A 22,793-nucleotide genomic window follows, 5' to 3' on the forward strand; every position below is an offset into this window, starting at 1 on the left:
TTCTTACTCTCGGGTTCTCCAGGCAGCTCCCTCCTAAACTGCCCTCAGCCCTAACCTTTTCTCCTCTTTCCATCCTGTCCACCTGGACTGCTCTCCCCATCACATGACCCGAGCGTACATCGTAGAATTCTTCCCACGCCAGCTGCGGGTCTGCAGAGGGCTTTGCAGAGGCTGCGGGCAACGCATGCGCACTGTCGGCGCACCTGCGCCTCTGCTGGCCGCGGAGGCTAGACATTCCCTACGCACCCTGCGGCATCATCCTGGTCTGGTCCTTGTGATAAGATGAGGCCATGGACAAGGAACCCGATTGGGCTAAAACTCCAGAGGTGATCTGGTTCTTGTTGCTGATACACGCGTAACAGGCTGGCCACAGAGCCAAACCTCTCCTTCCGCCAGGGCCTTTGGGCTGTGTCCTGGGCTCAGCAGATCTTTACGGGGGGGGGGGGGGCCATCAGGTAGTCAGAACCCGAGTGGAGTTACTGGTCTGCACTTTTAGCCTTGTGACCTTGGCCAGGTGGCTTGACCTTGGCGGGCCTGGAGAAAATAATGATGTTGCCCTTCAGAACCGGGACAGGCAGCTCCAGGTTTTCCAAGCATCCCCAGTCCTTGCCTGCGGTAGTGCGTGGCTGTCATACTCCCACTTTGCTATGTGATCCAAACATTTTGGATTTCTTCTCTCACTCCTCCCTCCCTCCTTCTCTCTCTTTCCCCTCCCCCCTCCATCTTTCCTCTTCTCCTCTCTTCTCTCTCTGGTTGCTTTTCTTTCTCTCTCCCACTCCCCCTGCATGTGCCCAGAGCTGCTTCCAGTAAACTTGTATTTATATACTTTAACTTGTTTTTCATTATTAGCTCATATCACCTTGATAAGGTTTATCAAATAATGCCACCGACCTCATGGAGGTGGAGGGAAAACTACTGAGTGTTCTGTGCTGTCTCACACTCTCGGCCAGTTGCAGAATACAGACAGCTCACTTGTAATTCCAGAACTCAAGAGACTGAGGCAGGAGGATTATCGCTAGTTTGAGGCCATCCTGGGTTATCTAGGGAGACACTGTCTCAGCACTCTGCTCTAGGGTAAGTGGTGTTGGTCATTGCTCTGGATCCTCAGACCCACCCTCAGTGTGAGACGCTTCACAGATGGGGAAGCTGAGGCTCAGTGAGAGGCTTCACAGATGGGGAAACTGAGGAGAGATGTCCGGAAGCATTGAGCCAGGTGATAGATTCCACATTCAGCATGATTTCAAAGCAGGGTGGCTTTAAAAAATTTTTCTAATAGGATTTCATGTGAGTTTACGCTGCCCTCGAACTTGCTACGCAGCCAAGGACTGTGAAAGGATCATCTTGAACTCTTGATGCCCTCCCCTTCTTTGCTTCTACCTCCCAAGTGCTGGCATTATCGGAGCCAGAACCCACCAAATCCAGGCTTCTTGGTGAGTTCACAGTCTGTCATCCTACTTGCTCTTTGAACTATCTTTTTTTTTTTTTTTTTTTTTGAGACAAGGTTTTTCTGTGTAACAGCCCTGGCTGTCCTGGAACTCACTTTGTATACCAGGCTGGCCTCAAACTCATGGAGTTCTACCTGCCTCTGCCTCCTGAGTGCTGGGATTAAAGGCGTGCGCCACCACCGCCCGGCGAACTATCTTTTTAAAACTAGCATCCATTCTGATTTTACCCATCACCAGGGGACATTCCAGGTACATCCTCTTGCAGAAAACAATCTTTTTGGGCCCCTGCTACTACTGAAAATAAGGAGCTGCTTTATTTGCTGTGATCTTTGAAGAAGTTCCTTATGCACAGACCCCACACCACCTGAAAGTCGACGATGAGTGATGCAGCAGGCCCCCCCCCCACCCCCCAGCCAGCCTCAGGCTCTCGGATGTAATCCCAATACCCTCTTTTTCCAGAGAAGCTAAATCCCTTTCTGTTGCTGGGTCTTTGCACCCACTGTGTGTTCAACAGGGTACTCTCCCATCCCCTCCTGCTACCTTTTCCTTGGCTCAGGGAGCCCATTCTGACTGCAGCCTCGCCTGTTCCTTGGATCAGGTGGCCTGTCACCAACTTTCACAGCCACCTTTCCTGTTTCAGATCTTTCCAGAACGCATGGCTCCTTCACTACTGTATGTCTTTGCCATCAGTCCCTCAAGAGCTTATGGTGCTCAGCCCGGACATCAGATGGCACCCTTATTGGCCCACTTGACTGCGTGAATGGCAGTTGAGCCCTCAACATCCCTACTCCTTAACAATAAGAGATGTCAAGCCTGGTGTGGTGGCGCATGCCTTTAATTCCAGCACCAGGGGAGGCAGAGGCAGGTGGATCGCTGTGAGTTCGAGGCCAGCCTGGTCTACAAAGTGAGTCCAGGACAGCCAAGGCTACACAAAGAAACCCGGTCTCGAAAAAACAAAAACAAAACAAAACAACCCCCCCCAAAAATCCAAAAAAAAAAAAGAACAAAAACAAAAACAAAAAACCAATAAGAGATGTCTCAAGCTTCTAATTCACATTTCCTTGGTAGATGCATTAACTGTGGAGTCTCTGTTGACACATGCCAGCTGGTTAAGGAAGGCGCATGTGGTGTCACAACTGTACCCGGGGTTCCCTCGCAGTTACACACGCTAGCTCCTTCTCCAGATGAACCCAGAATCTACCAAGTGTTCTCTAAGCCAAGGCAGAGCTGATATGTGGAGAGAAGACATATTGTACCTTCTGTCTAGGAAGGAAGCGAAAGTCTCTTCGGGTGCAGGCTGAGGTAGAGGGCAGATGTCTGGGTTCCTTTTCCTGTTGCTAAGGAAGAAAAATATTTAGTTTGGTTCACAGTTCAAAAGGAAGTCTGTTATAGCAGGGTAAGCACAAAGGTAGGAGCTGGAGATGGCTGGTCACGTTCTGTCCACAGTCAGGAAGCACTGAACTCACAGCCTAGGGAATGATGCCAACCACAGTGGGCGGGTTTTCCCACCCCAGTGAGTCTAATCACAATACTCTCCCACAGGCATGCCAGAGGCTGACCTTCTCAAGCTAAATCCCTCACAGGCAGACCTGGAGGCTTGCTTTGTTGATTGCAGCCCCTGCCAAGTTGACAGTCCATACTGTCTATCACCAGAACACTGTCAAACCTTCTCAGCCAGGCGCTGGTCTCTCGAGCTAGGACATACGGTATTTTAAGTTTGACCACAATACACTTCATGACCTTGGAAAAACTCTTCCTTAGTCTTTCGCTTCTTATCCTGAGGTGCAGTATAAAATGTGGTTCAGAATTCAAATTAGAGAGTTGTATTACTAGGGGCTAGCCTGAGCTCCATTGGCAGACTGATTGCACAACATAAGCCAGGCATGAAAGCGCATGTCTATGAGACCAGCATCTGGGAGAGGGTAAAAGGAGGATGAGAGCGTGAAGGTCATCCTGAGCTACATACCAAGTTTAAGGCCAGCCTGTGCTACTTGAGCTCCTGTCAAAAAAAAAAAGGCACATGGTAGGGGGATGGGGGCAGTGCTAGTACACACCTTTAGTCCCAGCACTTTGGAGGCAGAGGCAGGTGGATCTCTGAGTTTAATGCCAGCCTGGTCTACAGAGTGAGTTCCAGGACATCCAGGGCTGCACAGAGAAACCCTGTCTCAAAAACTAAACAAAACAAATTATCACAAAAAAATGAATAAATAAAGACAGAGGTATGGTGGACACCTTTAATCCCAGCACCCAGGAGGCAGAATCAGGTGTGTTTCTGTAAACTCCAGACTAGCCAGGGCTGCATAGTGAGAACAGTCTAAATAAGTAAGTAAAATACATTTGTTTTAAAGATAATTGAATTATTGCTTAGTCATTAGTCAACGCAGCCTGTCTGAGACTCCAGGTCCCTGTCTGTAAAGTACTCACTTAATTTCCAAATGATATGAGAAGGGGTCCTGGATCACAGGCCGTTCATGTTTGTGGGGTACTCTCTGACTTCACTCCTTCATCTGCTGTCCTTGGTGATTTGTTTTCACTTATTATCATTATGTCTGAAGAGCACTTTGTGCTAGTCACCGCATGTGGTCAGAGAACAACTCTAGAATCAGTTCTCTCTTGTTATGTGGGCTTGGGGGTGGAGGGGGTCAACCTCAGGTTCTCAAGCATGGTGGAGAATGCCTTTACCCATTGAGCCATACCCATTTGTTTCAGGGTTGTTTTTTTGTTTTTTTTTTTTTGTTTGTTTTTTGTTTTTTTTAGACAGGAGATTGCCATGTAGCTCAGACTGGCCAAAATTCACAGAAAGTCTCTTACCTCAGCCTCTCAAATGCTGGGATTACAGATGGATTGCAACCATGTCTAGCAATCCTTTATGCTTAAAAAATTTATTCATCGGCCGAGCGTGGTGGTGCATGCCTTTAATCCCAGCCCTCGGGAGGCAGAGGCAGGCGGATCGCTGTGAGTTCGAGGCCAGCCTGGTCTACAAAGTGAGTCCGGGACAGCCAAGCCTACACAGAGAAACCCTGTTAAAAAAAAACAAAAACAAAAAAATGTATTCATTTAGTAGTAGTTATTATTATTATTATTGTTATTATTATTATTATAGTTCGATGTGTGTATGTACATGTGCTATGGCACTCATATAGAAGTCAGTCAATTTTAGGGAGTTGGTTCCAGAGAACTGTTGTAAAAACTTTATTATATTTACTTAATGTGTGATACCGAGTGCCACCGTGCCTGTGTGAAGGCCAGAGAGCAACCTGTGGGAGTCTGTTTGTTCTTTGCACCAAGTGGGTTCTGGGGACCAAACTTAGGTTGTAAGCATCTTTACCCACTGAGCCATCTTGATAGCCCTTCCTTTGTGAGGTTTTTTTTTTTTTAAACTGGGTTTATGTAGCTCTGGCTGTCCTCAAACTCACTGTGTAGACCAGACTAGCCTGGAATTCTTGGAGGTTCACTTGACTCTGCTTCCGAAGTGCTGGAATTAAAGCTCTGTGCCACTATGCTCGACTTTATGACTCTTGTTAACTTACTATATATACAGTGTTCTGTCTGCATGTGCATCTTCTGCAGGCCAGAAGAGGGCATTAGATCTTACTATAGATGGTTGTGAGCTGCTGTGTAGGTGCTGGGAATTGAACTCAAGACCTCAGGAAGAGTAGTCAGTGCTCTTAACCTCTGAGCCATCTCTCCAGATTTTCCTCCTCCTCCTTCTTCTTTTGGCTTTTCTTTTTTCTTTCTTTTCTTTTTTTTTTTTTTTTTTTTTTGGTTTTTCGAGACAAGGTTTCTCTGTGATAGCTTTGGGTGTCCTAGACTCACTTTGTAGACCAGGCTGGCCTCGAACTCACAGCGATCCACCTGCCTCTGCCTCCCAAGTGCTGGGATTAAAGGCGTGCGCCACCACACCCGGCCTGGTTTTTCAAGACAGGGTTTCTCTGTGTCTTCTTTTTTTTCCCCAATGATTTATTAATTTTTGTTTTATGTGCATTGGCATTTTTTTCTCCTTGTATGAGTGTCTGAGGGTGTCAGATCCCCTGGAACTGGAGTTACAGACAGTTGTGAGCTGCCGTGTGGGTGTTGGGAGTTGAACTGAGGTCCTTTGGAAGAGTAGACAGTTCTCTTAACCACTGAGCCATCTCTCCAGTGCCACTTCACTGCCCCCAGCTTTGTGATTCTTGTTTGTTTTTCTAGACAGGGTTTTTCTGTGTGGCCCTGGCTGTTCTGGAACTTGTTCAGTAGACTAGGCTGGCCTTGAACTCAGGGATCCTCCTATTTTTCTGTCTCCCTTGTGCTGGGATTAAAGATATGGGCCACCACACTTGGCTCCTTTGTGATTTTTTTTCATTTTCTTTCTTCTTTTTTTTTTTTTTTTTCTGAGACAGGGTTTCTCTGTATAACAGCCCTGGCTGTCCTGGACTCGCTTTGTGGACCAGGCTGGCCTCGAACTCACAAAGATCTGCCTGCCTCTGCCTCCCGAGTGTGTTTTTAAAAAGGTTTATTTATGTATGTATTTCATGTGTATTTGTCTGCATTTATGCACACCAGAAGAGAGCATTGGATCCTATCAGGCTACAGGCAAAGACAGTTGTGGGTGCTGAGACTTTAATTCAGAGCCTCTATAGGAGCAGCCAGTTCTCTTAACCATCTCTCAAGCCCTGTCCCTTTGTGATTTATACATTAGCTGGACTCTTCATTTTTCTTTGAAACCGGTTACATTTTATTTTATTTTTCACCGTCAGGTATCAAACCAGAGATGCTGAGATACTACTGAGATATATCTCCCATTCTTGTTCTATGTTTCAAAAGTGATCTTCACTGGGCGTGGTGGCACATGCCTTTAATCCCAGCACTCGGGAGGCAGAAGTAGGTGGATCTTTGGGAGTTCGAGGCCAGCCTGGTCTACAAAGAGTCCAGGACAGCCAAGGCTACACAGAGAGACACTGTCTCGGGGAAAAAAAAAAGTAATCTTCTTCATTAACAAAGATGAGACAGTGAAAACCGATACGTGACCATTTAAGTAATGTACACTCCAAGAAGGAGATGCTGAGTCCAGAGTTGATTCAATATTGCTAATTAGATTTGGACTTTGGACGTGTGGTTTCGTATCATGTCTTGTGCAAGAGTGCAGGCCCAATGTACAGAATATCAGCTTATACATAGTGATGGGGAAATAACATTTATTAGTGAATGAGAGATAAATAGCACAGCAGCAAGTGCCTCAGGTGTTTGTTTTTGTACCTGAAAACAGAGATTAGAAACGATGTTCAGTTATTGAGCAAATTTAGTAAAATGATGGCTGAAAGGTGGATGACACCGAGCCTAGCGCTTGGACAGTGATGGATAAAAGGACCACAGAGACACAGGGATAGTTTCGGTGTACAGTAAGTCTATGTTGTGGCTGTGAATTGGTGCAGTTAATAAGAATCTGCCCTCAGAGCTCTTTTGGTTGGCAGGGAAAAATGGAAGGCTCCCAAAAATGCAGAAAGAGCATCACAGCCTTGCTTTCCGAAGATTCCCAGGGCCGGGGCTGCCAATGCAGAGCTGGTGGAGGGGATTTTAGGACCCTGAGCCACGGGCGCGCGCGTAGGATGCAGGGGAGAGCGCACCCGGAGCCCATCCGCATCCTGGAGGGCGGGGCCTCACGCCGAGGTCGCGCTACGATTGGCGGAAGCGCGCGGGTGACGGTGACGGCTGGCGCGAGGCCCCGCCCCCGAGCCCCCGCCCCTCCCGCGCGCTCCGGCCGCTCGGCAGCCTCGCTCTGGCTCGAGTCGCGCCCCCGCGCCGAGTCCGCGCGTCAGTCGGTCCCGAGCGCGGCTGCGGGGCGACGGGCTGCAGACAAGCGGGGTGCGCGGCTCCGGGGAGGCGACGGTGTCGCGGGAGGAGCATCGGAACCCGAAGACTCGCAGAACGCCATGGCCCCCATTGGCCTCAAGGCGGTGGTCGGAGAGAGTAAGTGCCATCGGGGTGCTGCCCGGGGGCCGGCGGAACCCGTTATCCAGGCGCCGCCCTCCCGAGAGGGAAGCCCCTCCGGCTTCCTGCGGCCGGCAGGCTTTCCTGACTCACCCTTCTCCCAGATCCCCTCTTCATCTCTGTCCTGCTCACCCCGACGCCTTTTCGGTCGCTATTCCTCCATCTCCTCCCTCCTCCTCACACCCCGCCTTTATAAACATCCCGTTTCCCTTTTTACCTTCATCCCTTCACCTCCATCACGCCATCTCTCCTGCTCCATCCCATCCCGTCTCCTCTCTCCCTTTTCATCCCAGACCCCGTCTCTCCCTCCCCCACCCGCGCCTTTATCTCCCTCCAGCCCACTACCCTCCTCTGCAGCCTCACCCTTCTGCACCCCAACCGGTCTCCGCTGGTGGTATTCCTTTCCTACCGTCCCCTTTCGTTGCCCTCTGCATTTCCAGAGCTCCCGATTCCGCTCCCTTTTTTCTGTCTCCAGTCCCTCCCTCTTTCCCACTCTCCCTCGTGAATCGTGACGAACGAAACCTGGCCTGCGTCCTCCTCCCTCCCTGCCTCCCCTCTCCCGGGAGCAGGGCGCTGTCCCCGCCTGCAGAGACCCACCTGGGAGCGGCTGGGCGCGCGCCGCCGGGGCCACTCCTGTCGGCAGGGGAGGGGACACGAGGTTTTCCTCCCGCGGGGCTCTCTCCGCCTCCCCTTCCCGGGGCTGGACTTCAAGGGCGGGGTCTTAGCGGGGTCCCGAACCCTTCGAAATCCCAAGGGAGACGGGAAGCGTTTCTGAGTGCCGCGGGAGGAGTGGCCCCAGCCAGCCAGCGCCGCAGTCTGCAGTCTCGCTGCTTGTGGGACTCGGGCCCCCGGGCGTCGCTGCGGGGAAGATATAATTGTTTATGGGTTTGCATGAAAGGCACAGCAGGCACTTAACATTTTATTTTAAGATTTATTTTTATATTGGATGGTGAGCGTCGAAGTGAGAGCGGGCTATGGGTATTTTAAAAACGGCGTTCTCAAATAAGATGGGTGACCTAGGTGGAAAACTAGCGCCTCTTCAATATTTTGACACGTCTTTATAATGAAAACGTGAGAACTGCTGTGGCTTTCGCTATCTTTTTGGAGTAAGAGAAAATGAAAGTGCCTTTTTCCTGTAGGAGAGGTGGAAATTTACAGTTTCCTTTTTCAGTGAGCTTCTCCTATGATAGCCTGCTCCACCCCACCCCCACCCCCATCAAATGCAGCATAACTGTTGATCATCCTAACTGCCCTCCCCTATTCGTCTGACTGGTATATGGGAATACTCTTTTGGTGGAATCTAGCCATGTGCAACCTTCCTTCCCTGATACAGTACATCAGAAGATAGTATTATAAAAACAAAACCCAAAATGGACACTTTTTAAAATGCTCATGCTAACACCCGTGCTGTAGAGGTTATCTGAGCTGTTTTCTGAGGAGAAAACAATGTTTAAGGCTGGAAGGATCCCATAGGGATTTTCTAATGTCAACATCTTCGTTTTAACCCATGGGAAAGAAATTGAGGCTTGGAGCAGTCAAATGACTCGCTGAAATTGTTAATTAAAAAAAAAAAAAAAAGGTCCAATGTGCATTTTCTTGCAATTTAAGTAAAACCAACCTCCTTGCTTTCAATATACATACAATTTCCTACAGTACCCCTCTTTTCAGGGTTTAGAGGTGTGGCCATATTCCAGGTGTTATAATCGAATATTACATTTTGAGAGATTAAAATACCTAGTCTAGAACTTCCCCCAAGACAGTCTCTATAGTCCTGGCTGCTGACCCAGGAGGCACCGGGTAACCTAGGCTGGCTTTAAAATGATCTTAATCCTCTCGCCTCAGCCAGCGTCACAAATGAAGAGATTATGGGCGTGAGCCACCTTGTCCAGCTAATTTGTTGTTGTTTGTTTGAGAGAAGGTCTTCCTTTGCAGCCCTAGCTAGCCTGGTACTTCCTACCCAGTGCAGGCTGGCTTTGAATTCATCATACTGCCCCTGCCTCAGTTTACCAAAATGTTGGGATTACAGGCTTGCACCCCCACACCCAGCTCAGAAGTAAGGTTTTTGTATTCTTTTGTCAAGACCCTTGATTATGTAGGTGTCACCATAACCTCTTTCCTTGCCTCTTCTAGAAGTAAGCATCAAGATAAAAAAAAAAAAAAAAATCAGTATGCAATATGGCCAAAATTTCTCTTGAAACAAAGTGAAACTGTGGTGTACAAAAATAAACCCAACTTTTAAAAAACTTGGTGAATGTGTGAACAGCCTTCTATTTCTGTGACAATTGAGTTAGACATGTGCTTTAGGAAAATGCATCACTGAAAACTGTTTTAATGCTACCTCCTAGTTTTTGGTGGGGTTTCTACTTTGGCTTTTAGGGTGAGATGAGGATTTTTTTTTTTTTTTTTTTTTTTTTTTTTTTTCTGCTGTCCCAAGAACTGAGGCTGGAATAGCCCAGGTGCGCCGGGAGCTGGCCAGAGGCTTGGGATGAGCTAAATACTGATCTCCAGCTTCTCTCTGGAGTGTGCGGCCACTCTCATTCTAAGCAGTAGGGGATAGGGAGGATTGAACCTGTGGCCTCTAGTATGCTAGGCTGGTACTCAGTCCACTGAGCTACATCTGCAGCGAAAGCTATGTTTTTAAAATCCACTATGTGGGCTGGAGAGATGGCTCAGCGGTTAAGAGCACTGTCTGCTCTTCCAGAGGTCCTGAGTTCAATTCCCAGCCATCTACAATGAGATCTGATGCCCTGTGCTCATATACATAAAATAAATAAATCTTAAAAAATAAAATAAAATCCACTATGCACCAGTTTAAATGTCACCTTCATGGCCTGGTCCTCTTGATCTATAGTCCTATAGTCACTATCTTAGTTAGGTGAGACCCTGTGACCAAAACCAACTTGGGGAGGAAAGGGGTTGTCACCGTCACAGTTCGTCACTGAAGGAAGTCGCGGCAGGGCAGGCACCTGGACTCAGGAGCTGATGCAGAGACCACGGAGGGGTGCTGCTTACTGCCTTGCTCAGCGTGCTTTTCTCACAGAGCCCAGGAGCACCAGCCCAGGGGTGGTCCCACCCACAGTGGGCTGGGTCCTCCCATTTAAATCAGTAAATTAAGAAAATGCTTTACAGGCTTTTCTATAGCCCCATCTTACAGAAGCATTGCCTTTTTGTTTTTGTTTTTCAAGACAGGGTTTCTTGTGTGTAGCCTTGGCTGTCCTGGACTCGCTTTGTAGACCAGACTGGACTCAAACTCACAGAGATCTGACTGCTGCTGTCTCCCTGAGTGCTGAGACTAAAGGCGTGCGCCACCACCACCTGGTTCAAAGGCATTTTCTTAATTGAGGATCCCTCCTCTAACTTATGTCAAGTTGACATAAAACTAGCCAGCACCGTCACTGGCAAATTTTTTCACAAGTAAAAAGTGATCTTGTTCATTTTGCATGTTTGTTTGGTGGGGAGGCCCACATCTGAATTTTGTATCCATTTGAAAGTCACAGTCTGGTTCTGTGATACGGGTTCTGGACCCAAAACTTGCAACTAGCTTATAGTTAGCAGTTGACAAATATTTGCTGAATGAACAAATGCCATTTAGGATATGAATAAATGTAAAATAAGTGTAGTTTTGAACCCCTTGCCTTCCCCTATAATCTGCCCCAGTTTAACATAGAGCCCTGCACATGTGCAGTACCAGCCCCAGTGCCCTCCTGGTCCCTTCTAAGTTAATCTCACTGGACAGCCCACAGGCTGTGGGTATAAGTAAAGAAGAGGATGGGGGCTGGAGAGATGGCTCAGAGGTTAAGGGTACTGACTGCTCCCCCAGAGGTCCTGAGTTCAATTCCCAGCAACCACATGGTGGCTCACAACCATCTATAATGAGAACTGGTGCCCTCTTCTGCCACACAGGCATACATGCAAACAAAACACTGTTTACTTAATAAATAAAAATAACTCTTTCAAAAAAAATTAAAAAGTAAAATGTGATTTCTAGGGCTGGGGAGATGTCTCAGTGGAGAAAGTGCCTGCTATGCAAGCACGAAGACCTGAGTTCAGCAGATCCCCGGCCTCAGGTGAAAATGCCAGGTGTAGCCACATGCATCTGCAACCCTAGCTTGGAGGAAGTGCCTGGAGGAGACAGATGGATCCTTGGAGCACAGGGCTAACCAGACTAGCAAATCTGTACACTGTAGCGTAGATATGATAGCAGGCGACACCTGATGTTGGCTTCTGACCTCCATTTGTTTGAACAAACATGTCTTTTCAATGGCGTTTGTGTATACATACACACACACACACACACACACAGATAACACAGAAAATATGTACATTTTTAAGAACTTGATTTCTTTCATCCAGAGCCGTATTAGTACATGCTGGCTATCTCAACACCAGGGAAGCAGAGGCAGGAGGATTGCAGCAAGTTCTAGGCTACTGTAAACTGCATGAAAAGTTCGAGGCTGGTCAGGGCCATGTAATGAGACCCTATCCCAGCTCCTGCCCTTCCTGAAAGTGACTCCTATGGCATTTGCTGGTGTGTGTGTATGTGTGTGTGTTTGTATGTGAGTGTGTGGTGTGTGTGTGTGTGTGAGTGAGTATGTGTGTGAGAGTGTGTGTGTGTGTGTGTGTGTGTGTGTGTGTGTGTGTGGCATTTGTTCCTTTTCATCACTGACTACTGTGCTGTCACATGAGTGTCCTCCATCTTCCAGGTCAAGGACCTTTGCGTTACTTCCAGTTTTGGACAATTTACAAATAAATGTTCACCCACAGATTAAAAAGCAATTATTGCATTGATTTATTTTGTGTGTCTCTGTGTGTGCACATGCTTTCCATGGCACACATGTACAAGTCCAGAATTGGCGTATACATATGAACATATATTACTACCTAAATGCCTAGGGGTAGGGCTAGTGGATTGCATGAGAAGCATGTTTAACTTCGTGAGAAACTGTCATGCAGAATTCTGAAATGGCAGGACCAAATTGTTATTACAACCAGTGGTGCTCAAAATTTCTTGCCAGAACTCAGGAGCTTGAGGTCAGCCTGGTCTACATAACAATTTCCAGGCCAGCCTAGGCTACAGAGTGAGACTCTGTCTTCTTGTGAGCTGTTGGTGTTTTGAGCTGGCCATCCTGACAGGCTGTGGTAGCTCACAGTTTCCGTTTGCATTTGCTGAGAGCTTCCCCAGTGTAGTTCTGTATGCCAATGGTAAAGTGTCCAAATCTTTGCTTTTGTTCCCCTCAAGGCAGGGTTGTTTATGCTATTTTTATATTAACTGGCTTTGTTTCTCAGTTTATTTATTTCTTTTTTCTTGTTTCCCTCTCACCCCCCAGACACAGGGTCTCTCTGTGTAGCCTTGGCTGTCCTGGACTCGCTTTGTAGACCAGGTTGGCCTGGACTCACTTTGTAGACCAGGCTGGCCTCAAATTCTCAGCGATCCACCTGTCTCTGCCTCCCTAAGTGCTGGGATTAAAGGCATGCACCACTACGCCCGGCTCTCAGTTTATTTCTTTTTCTTTTTTTCTTTGGTTTTTTGAGACAGGGTTTCTCTGTGTAGCCTTGGCCATCCTGGACTCACTTTGTAGACCAGGCTGGCCTCGAACTCATAGCGATCCTCCTGCCTCTGCCTCCTGAGTGCTGGGATTAAAGGCGTGCGCCACCACGCCCGGCTTCACATTTTTCTTATGGATTTTTTTTAGATTTATTTATTGATGAGTACAGTGCTATCTGCACATATACTTGCAGGCCAGAAGAGGGCAACAGATCACATTATAGATGCTTGTGAGCCACCATGTGGTTGCTGGGAATTGAATTCATGACCTCAGGAAGAGTAGTCAGTGCTCTTAACAGCTGAGCCATCTCTCTAGTCCTTTCTTAGGAATTCTTATTTGTGTCCCAAGAAAGCCTCGTCTAGATGAAGTTCACAAAGATTTCCCCTAAGTTCTCTTTTAAAAGTTTTTACCATTTGAGGTATTTGCTTTATTTAGATTTGAGTAATTTTGAGTTAAATTTTATACAACATTTGAGGTATAGTCCAGGTTTATTTTTTCTCTTGTGTTTGAACGTCCAGTTGTCTCTGCACCACTGAACTGTCCTTGGGTCCTTGGTGACATCATCTGGGTGGGCCTGGCCTGGACATTCTGCCCTACCGTGAGCTGCATGACCATTTCCATCAGCACCTGCTCTCCTAAGCTTTTACTGCAGGTATGGGAGCCCGCCCCACCGTGACTCGGCTTTACCGCAGGTGTGGGAGCCCGCCCGCACCGTGACTCGGCTTTACCGCAGGTGTGGGAGCCCGCCCGCACCGTGACTCGGCTTTACCGCAGGTGTGGGGGCCCTCCCGCACCGTGACTCGGCTTTACCGTAGGTGTGGGGGCCCTCCCGCACCGTGACTCGGCTTTACCGTAGGTGTGGGAGCCCGCCCGCACCGTGACTCGGCTTTACCGCAGGTGTGGGGGCCCGCCCGCACCGTGACTCGGCTTTACCGTAGGTGTGGGGGCCCTCCCGCACCGTGACTCGGCTTTACCGTAGGTGTGGGGGCCCTCCCGCACCGTGACTCGGCTTTACCGTAGGTGTGGGGGCCCTCCCGCACCGTGACTCGGCTTTACCGCAGGTGTGGGGGCCCTCCCGCACCGTGACTCGGCTTTACCGTAGGTGTGGGGGCCCTCCCGCACCGTGACTTGGCTTTACCGCAGGTGTGGGAGCCCTCCCGCACCGTGACTCGGCTTTACCGCAGGTGTGGGAGCCCGCCCGCACCATGACTCGGCTTTACCGTAGGTGTGGGGGCCCTCCTGCACCGTGACTCGGCTTTACCGCAGGTGTGGGAGCCCGCCCGCACCGTGACTCGGCTTTACCGCAGGTGTGGGGGCCCTCCCGCACCGTGACTTGGCTTTACCGCAGGTGTGGGAGCCCGCCCGCACCATGACTCGGCTTTACCGCAGGTGTGGGGGCTCTCCCGCACCGTGACTCGGCTTTACCGCAGGTGTGGGAGCCCGCCCGCACCATGACTCGGCTTTACCGCAGGTGTGGGGGCCCTCCTGCACCGTGACTCGGCTTTACCGCAGGTGTGGGAGCCCGCCCGCACCGTGACTCGGCTTTACCGCAGGTGTGGGGGCCCTCCCGCACCGTGACTTGGCTTTACCGCAGGTGTGGGAGCCCGCCCGCACCATGACTCGGCTTTACCGTAGGTGTGGGGGCCCTCCTGCACCGTGACTCGGCTTTACCGCAGGTGTGGGAGCCCTCCCGCACCGTGACTCGGCTTTACCGTAGGTGTGGGGGCCCTCCCGCACCGTGACTTTTTGGCTTAACCCCGCAGGTGTGGGGGCCCTCCCGCACCGTGACTCGGCTTTACCCGCAGGTGTGGGAGCCCGCCCGCACCATGACTCGGCTTTACCGTAGGTGTGGGGGCCCTCCTGCACCGTGACTTGGCTTTACCGTAGGAGCCCGTCCGCACAGTGATTCTTCCCAGTTGGCTCCTTCGTCATTTTGCGTCATTCCCTTATCGGCACACATCTCGGAATCAGCTGGTTGATTTCCGTTAAAAACTGGAATTTTTATTGTAACTGTGTTGACTCTGTAGGGAGATTTGACATCTGAACAACTTTTCCTAGTTGAGTTTACTTGCTATATTGCAGTGTGTCTATCTAAGTTCTTTGTTTCACAAATAAGAGAGCACACACCATAATACAGAGAATCCCAGAATATATGGCAAAATTACAATAATTAATTGTGTTTCCCTAAATTAGCAATGAATTATTAGAAAGTCAAATATGGGGCTGAAGAGATAGCTCAGAGGTTAAGAGCACTGGCTACACTTCCGAAGGTTCTGAGTTTAATTCCCAGCAACCACATGATGGCTCCCAACCATCTATAATGAGATCGGTGCCCTCTTCTGGCCTGCAGGCATTACATGCAGACAGAACACTACGTACATTAAAAAAAAAAATCTTAGGAAAAAAAAGTCAAATCTGGAGTGCTGGTCTATGGAGCTGGGAGAGGCACTGAGTGCTGGGGCACGTTCGAAGTTTCCAGTGTAGCCTTCCGCCCTCCCAAGAGTGAATTACTTAGGTATAAATCTAGCAATATTTTGCAGATCTGTGTGTTGAAAGCCATAAATCCGAGGGCTAGAGCAATGGCTCAGAGGTTAAGAGCACTGGCTGTTCTTCCAAAGGTCCCGAGTTCAATTCCCAGCAACCACATGGTGGCTCACAACCATCTATAATGTGATCTAATGTCCTCTTCTGGCCTGCATGTGTACATGCAGGCAGAGCACTGTATAAGTAGTAAATAAATCTTTAAAACAACAACAAACAATAACCTTAAATCCATAACAAAAGAAATCCAAGAAGGCATACATAGGTATACCATATTCATGGATTGAGAACTGTCACTTTTATTTACTTTTTTAAATGTCCTCAAATTCTCTCTGTATTACAGCAATTTCTTAGCTGTATAACACCTCAGTATTGAACTGGATTTCTTGTTTTTACATTTATTTCAAAGGGGAACTTGTGGTAGTCAGGTCTCTCCTTCCACCTTGTTGGTTGGGGATTGAACTCAGGGTGTCAGCCTCGGGGACAAACACCTGCTGAGCCAGCTCTCCAGCCCTCAGAATTTAACTTTCTGAAGAACCTCCAAAGCAGCTGCAGGGCCTCACCTTTCCTCTAGGTGTCTGAGGGCTATAGTTTTACAAATTCCTCAATTCCTGGCCAGGCTTGCTGCCTCCCTCCTCTGCTCTTCCCTCCTTCCTTCCTTTGAAGGAACTTTTATTAGTTACAGGCTAAACTCAATTCCCTTTCTTTCTTTCTTTCTTTCTTTCTTTTTTTTTTTTTTTTGAGGCAAGGTTTCTCTGTGTAGCTTGGCTGACCTGGACTCGCTCTGTAGACCAGGCTGGCCTCGAACTCATAGTGATCCGCCTGCCTCTGCCTCCCGCGTGCTGGGATTAAAGGAGTGTGCCACCACGCCCAGCCTGAGTGAGTGTCTTTTATTACACTCTGGAATACTAGGGTTCAGGGAAGTGGTAAAGTGGCAATGGAGAATTTGGCTCTCTGGCCTCTCCAAATTACTTGCCGCTCTACCCTTGATCTTTAATGAATTTATCAGGCCAAATTTTATAATTTCCCCTGGCAGTTCAGCATCCTTAAATTGTGCACTGTGGTCCTAAGCTTGCCCTAGGAAAACTGTGTCTGGAAGGCCAGCTTTGGGGCTGATCAACAGGACCTGGCTCTTCCTAAGGGCATTTGGGTGGGGTTAAGCACTGTGAGGTGCTACTGAGAATGCTAATTCCAGCATGGATCTTTAATGTAAACATCTTTTAATGCTTTTCCTCCAAGCTGTGAAGCTGTGGCTTGGCCTTTTGATAGATAGCTGGTACCCCGCCACCCCACCCTACCCCAACCTGGCTGTGGTCAGCAGGGAACTGTCAATCATTAGCCTCTCCGCAATCAGCCAGATTCTCATCATGGCAGCCCAGTTGCTTTGAACAGTTCACAGAAACTTTAGCAAACTCTTCCTTAGGAGGTTCTGCTTTAGTCACAACTTCTCCAGACAACTTGCAAGAAAAAGCAAGAAATAGGTTCTGCTATGGCAAGCCTCTATAAATTCTGCAAGACCCTATGTGAGCTAGTCTCATTTGGGGCCGGAGGGGAGCCTGGCTGTGAAGGTCCAGGTTCAAAGTGGTCTCCAGAAGTCAGTCTTTCTGTAGTGGCCTTTGGAGATCTCAGAAAACTCAAGGGTCATTGAATGAACCTGGATTTCACTCGGTGACTGCCAAGGGGCCTTGGAACCGAGCGCTTTTGTTCATTCAGCCACCATGTAGACAGCCTATCGGTGCTAGAAGCTGTGCAGTAGGTGTTGGGTGAGGGAACCTGCCCCTCCTGCCTTGACTGCCACAGTGCTAGGACTATAGGCCTGTGTCACCAGGGCCCAGCTAGACCCGGTTCTTGTGGGGTCCAAGTAGCACAGCAATGCCCTGCCCTGACTGGGACTCTGGATAATGTTGAGGCCCATGGGAAACAAGTGAGGACAAGGAGGCCTGGAAAAGGAAGAGCTAGCCATGCAGGAGGTAGTGTCTGTGGGGCCCGAGTAAGGCAGGCAAAGGAAGAGCTGGGTTTGGCAAGAAAGAGGGACCCTGTAGTGAGAATTCTGGAATTTTGGTTTCTTTAAAAAGCACAGAAATGGAGAGCCAGGTGTGGTGGTGCCCACCTGTAATCTCAGCACTGGGGGAGGCAGAGGCAGGCATATCTCTGAGTTCAAGGCCAGCTTGGTCTATAAAGCAAGTCCAGGACAGCCAGAACTACACAGAGAAACCCTGTCTAGGAAAAAAAAAAAAAAAAGGACAAAACCCCCCACAGAAATATTATAAGAACATGTGTTTGTTTTAATCCCAGATGTGGGGATGTGGGACTGTTTCAGACTGTCCGCAGCAGCTGACTATGATCTGCCTTGTCCTCTAGCACAGGTGCGGTTTTGCCAGCTGCCCATAAATTCTGCGATTGTGTGACATTTGGAATTCTGGGCTCCAAGAGGTGGGATTAGTGGTTGTTGGTTGTTTAAGGAGGTTGCTTGCTGTTTGTTAGTAGCTGTGGTCAAAGAAGAAACAAACGGAAAGAAATTAGATTCAGGGATTTTCCTATTTCCTTTCTCCCCTCTTTCTTTGTTTCTCTCCTATCCCGTGTTAGGGGATGAAACTGGAGCAGGGGACAAACGATGGGAAAAATAAGAACCCACAAAGTAGCAAAGGCCGCTACAGGACCCAGGGTAGTTTGGCTGGGGAAGGGAAGACAGAGAGGAACTGGAGGAGTGCTAGAGTTCCATCCTTAGCCTTTTGGGATTTAAACATTTTTTTTTTTATTGTGTTTATTTTTGTAATGGGAAGGGTCATGTAATGTGTGGAGGTTAGAAGTCAGCCTGCGGGAGTCGGTTTTCTTCTTCCATCATGAAGATCCTGGGGACAGGACACAGGACGTCATGCTTGGTGGCACACTTCTTTGCCCACTGATCCATCTCCCTGGACCTTTTGTTGTTTTTCAGAAGCCCTGAAGACCTCATGAAGACCTTTAAGTCAGTGGGAGACTGGTTAGAATAGCTTAGAAAGTGCCCTGCTTCTCTGTGGAGATGGGCTGGGAGGTAGTGAGTGAGGGGTTGTGGTGGTGTCCTGGCCCTGACAGTATTTGGGAGGCTAGTAACCTAAGTCTGAGGCAGAGCAGGGGGTGGGAGAGATAGGCGAGCTGGGAGAAGTCTTACAGGTGTTGAATGGCCATTGGATGAGAAGAGAGGGTGGGAAACCAGTCCTGGTTTAGAACGTTCCAGCAAGTCCTAAGGTCATCTTGTTCAATGTGAGACAAAGGGCAAGAGAAACAGCAGATTCCGGGGGAACATTAGCTTCCCTAGGCACCTATGCACTGTCCACCCCCCCCCCCCCTCCTCTACCCCCTCCATCCCCCCTCCCCCCCAAGAATGTGCCGAAAGGCAGTGGGCGGGGCTATCAGAGATCAGGGAGAAATCAAGATGGAGGTCAGGCTGTGGGCCATTAGATGACCTAAGCTGGAGGGGACAGTCAGACAGTTGAGAGGATGGGAAATGTGGAAGAATGAGAGAGACACTGACAGTGACTGATAGGCCCAGGCAGAGCAGCCAGAAGGCTTGAGAGTCAGCAGCCAGGCCAACCTGTCAAGCAAGCAAGGGGCCCTTGCAGCTTAATTCTCCATGACCTTGAGCCAGGTGCAGTTCTCAGCTCAGGGGCAAGACTGCACGCTCCAGTGAGGGGGTGCTGTAGCCGGACACTCTGAGGGGTGCTTGCCTCTTGGTGTTTCCCAGGTATCGGCATCAATAGCTGCCCATGCTGACTTCATTGCTCCTGGTGCATGGAGGATGAAGTGTGGATGTGTCTCAATGTGTGGAAAGGCAGAGTTTGTGCTGTGTTAAACATGGCGTCAGACTCTGGGGCTCTGGGAGGCATCTGAGAAACCCCCCAGTCTGAACTCTTCCCCAGAGCTGGGGACTCAGGTGGTTCTGTCTGTTGGGTGAATCACCTCCCCAGGCCTTTTCCTTCTTTGTGACTTGCGGGGACAGACAGCACCATACTCATGTTCCGTGCCAGCGCAGACTCACAAGGACAAGCCAGAGCCAGGAGGACTGCCAGAAAGGCAGCTTACGCTGAGTGCAGACACAGCAGTGGGTTTTCTCACACTGCCCTATAAGCTTCCTGTAATGGCAGGAGAAGGCACGGGGCTGCTGTAGCCGGACAGCCTGAGGGAAGCAGGACCTTACAGCTGTAGGTGCTTCTCAGGGATGACGAGGGACCAAGCCCTGGGGAGGTCTTCTGAGTGACTTAGGTTTTAGTGTAGCCAGGAGGGCACTCAGAGACAAGCCTCCCTCTTCTCAAGAGAGAAAAGAAGCATGGGAGCTAGGCAGGGTGTACTCTAAAGTGGGCTCTTGTACCTCTGTGGTCTTGAAATGGTAGGCCGCTAAGGGCAAGCCTTTGTAATTACTCAGCATTTAAGAGTGTTAGCCACTTGGGCTGGAGAGATGGCTCAGTGGTTAAGAGCACAGTCTCCTCTTCCAGAGGTCATGAGTTCAATTCCCAGCAACCACATGGTGGCTCACAACCATCTATAATGTGATCTGATGTCCTCCTCTGCCTGCAGATGTACATGCAGGCAGAGCACTGTATACATAATAATAAATAAATAAATCTTAAAAAAAAAAAAAAGAGCGTTAGCCACTAAACCCAAGTGTATTTGTGTGCTGTGGCATGAACACAACCCGTGCTAAATAAATAAGTAAATAAATAAGTAAATAAATAAATATTTAAGAAAATGACTCAGGCCCGGGCATGGTGATGTACACACTGGGGAGGCAGAGGCAGGCTGGTCTACAAAGCAAGCCCAGGACAGCCAGGGATACACAGAGAAACCCTGTCTCCAAAAGCCAAAAAGAAAGAAAGAAAAAAAAAAAAAGAAAGAAAGAAAAAAAGAAAGAAAGAAAATGACTCAGCCTGCAGGCTCATCTTGTTTGTGCATAAAGGCTGCTCCCTGGAATCTATTTTTTATTTTTGTTTTGGTTTTGTTTTTCAAGACAGAGTGTCTCTGTGCAGCCTTGGCTGTCCTGGACTCACTTTGTAGACTAGGCTGGCCTCAAACTCACAGCGATCTGCCTGCCTCTGCCTCCCAAGTGCTGGGATTAAAGGTGTGCGCCACCACGCCCGGCTGTTTCCTGGGATCTGAAGATGAAGCTGTCATGGCTTTCCTTAGGTATTCTCAGGGGTTACCTGCTGGGAAAGCACCCTAAATAGCCTCCGAGGTATCTCCCTCTCTGGGAACCTCTGCCATTTGAGTGTTCCACCTCATGGTGCTCAGTCTTTCTTTTCTTTCCAATCATCTGTCTGCGTTTTCTAGGAGGTTTCCTCAAAATCCCTCAAATTTATCATTCTATTTTTCTGCGTAAGTTTTTGTTTCTACTCTCATAGTCTTTCTAAATTCCAAGTAGTTCTCTCTTTTTTTTTATGACTCTAAAGTCTTGTCTCATGGATGGAGTAATTTTTACATCTTCCTCTTTAAACACACACACACACACACACACCCCTCATTTAGATTTTCTTCCTCTTCTTCCTCCTCCTCCTTCTTTTTGGTGGTAGTTTTATTTGTTGCAGTGTCTGTTTTCCATGCAGGAATTTTTCCTCAGATGTTCAGCAAACTGTGCTGTCTGCTTATGATTAAGAGTGGGAGACGCAGACAGCAGTTGGGAGCTTTCAGCCTGGATCAGATGTGTTGTTGAGGGACCCCCAAATCAGTGTCTTTTTCTCCTTAGTCCCCACAAAGTGTCCTCCTGTCTGACACCACGGTCTAGTGACAGGAATTCTGGAAATTGAGTGGGTGAAAAAGACTGGCGATAAGAAGGGGATTTTCTTTCTTTGGTTTTATCCCTGAGACAGGGTTTCTCTGTGTAGCCCTGGCTGTCCTGGAACTCACTTTGTAGACCAGGCTGGCCTCGAACTCACAGATCTGCCTGTCTCCCCTGCCAAATGCTGACACTGAAGGCACACACCACCACTGCCTGACAGGAAGAGGATTCTTGGCAAGCTGAGTGTGTGGCTCCTTTGGTTCTCCTTTTCTGAGTTGAGGCCTGTAGTGAGAATTCTGGAATTTTGGTGCTCTAACAGAGGCGTGGTTTTCCAGCTGCAGATAGTTTCTGTGATTGTGTGACACTTGGAGCTCTGGGAATTTTTCAGAGGGCATATACTTGCTAGCTCCCGGATAGGTGGGGCTGGTGGTTGGTGGTCATTTAGAGAGGTTGATTGAGGCGTGTTAGAAGTTGTGCTCAAGAAGAATTAAAGAAATTAGATTCAGCTCTCTTTCCCTCTCTCTTTCTCTTTCTTCTATCCTTGCTTCTCTTCTATCTAGTGATAGGCGGTGAAATCGGGGTGGGGGATAAAGGGTGGAGAAAAAGAAGAACCCACAGGGCTGGAGAGATGGCTCAGAGGTTAAGAGCACTGGCTGTTCTTCCAACAGTCCTGAGTTCAATATCCAGCAACCACGTGGAGACTCATAACCATCTCTAATAAGATCTTGTGCCTTCTTTTGGCATGCAGGAGTACATGCAGGCAGAACACTGTATACATAATAAATAAATAATTCTTAAAAAAAAAAAAAACCCACAAAGCAGCAAAGATCAGCAAGAGAGACCCATACGTCTTAGGTCCTCCAGGCCAAAAGGAAGCAGCACTGTTCAGCCATGTTGGAGGTGTATGACTCCTCAGCTGTGGACAGTGGGGAAAGGTACCAGGGGCATAAGCACTTTTCACACACAGTCAGCCCACACACCTCACTCGTGCCTGTCTCCTTTCAAGTTCCACAGACATTGCACGCTGCCAGCTCCTAAAGCCTCCAAGGATCAGGACAGACTGACACGCTTGGATGGACTTAGCTTCCATGGGTGCAAAGCAGCTAGTATGTCTGCTGTAAAATGAGGTATCAGTCAGGAGAACTGCATCCTAGGAAGGAAAGAGGGAAGTGGCCATCAGACAGAGGCTGGGCTCCACCACACCCTGTTTTCTAACAGCCAGTGACAGGCCTTTGGGCCACTATTTTTTTTCTCTCTCTTCCTCACTGATATAAGCAGTCATAAATCTTAGCATTTTAGTGCTGGTTATGTGGACAGCAAACAAGAGCTTGGCTACAGGTTAAAAACAAATATTTGGGCCCAGTTTGGTGGCACGTCTTTAATATTGGCACTTAGGAGGCAGAGGCAGATGGAGCTCTGCAGGTTTGAGGTCAGCCTGGTGTATATAGGGAGTTCCAAGCCAGCCAATGCTATAGAGTGAGACCTTGTCTCTAAAAAAAGACAAAAGAAGGCCAGGCATGGTAATGCACGCCTTTAATCCCAGCA

At 48.7% G+C, this 22,793-nt stretch overlaps 1 protein-coding gene across 2 annotated transcripts in view; it reads left to right on the plus strand.

Moving 5' to 3' along the window:
- The first annotated feature begins 7,208 nt into the window (after positions 1-7,208).
- Stxbp1 (syntaxin binding protein 1) overlaps positions 7,209-22,793 on the plus strand; it is a 64,188-nt gene continuing 48,603 nt past the window's right edge. Inside the window, exon 1 of one of the 2 annotated variants that reach the window (XM_051166266.1) lies at positions 7,209-7,391. In XM_051166266.1, the coding sequence (XP_051022223.1) occupies positions 7,355-7,391 (37 nt within the window). In that variant the 5' untranslated portion in view covers positions 7,209-7,354. The remainder of the gene's footprint in view (positions 7,392-22,793) is intronic. The other variant, XM_051166267.1, reaches the window with a different exon arrangement.

Source organism: Acomys russatus, chromosome 24, assembly GCF_903995435.1.
Source record: "Acomys russatus chromosome 24, mAcoRus1.1, whole genome shotgun sequence".
NCBI classification, from domain to species: domain Eukaryota; kingdom Metazoa; phylum Chordata; class Mammalia; order Rodentia; family Muridae; genus Acomys; species Acomys russatus.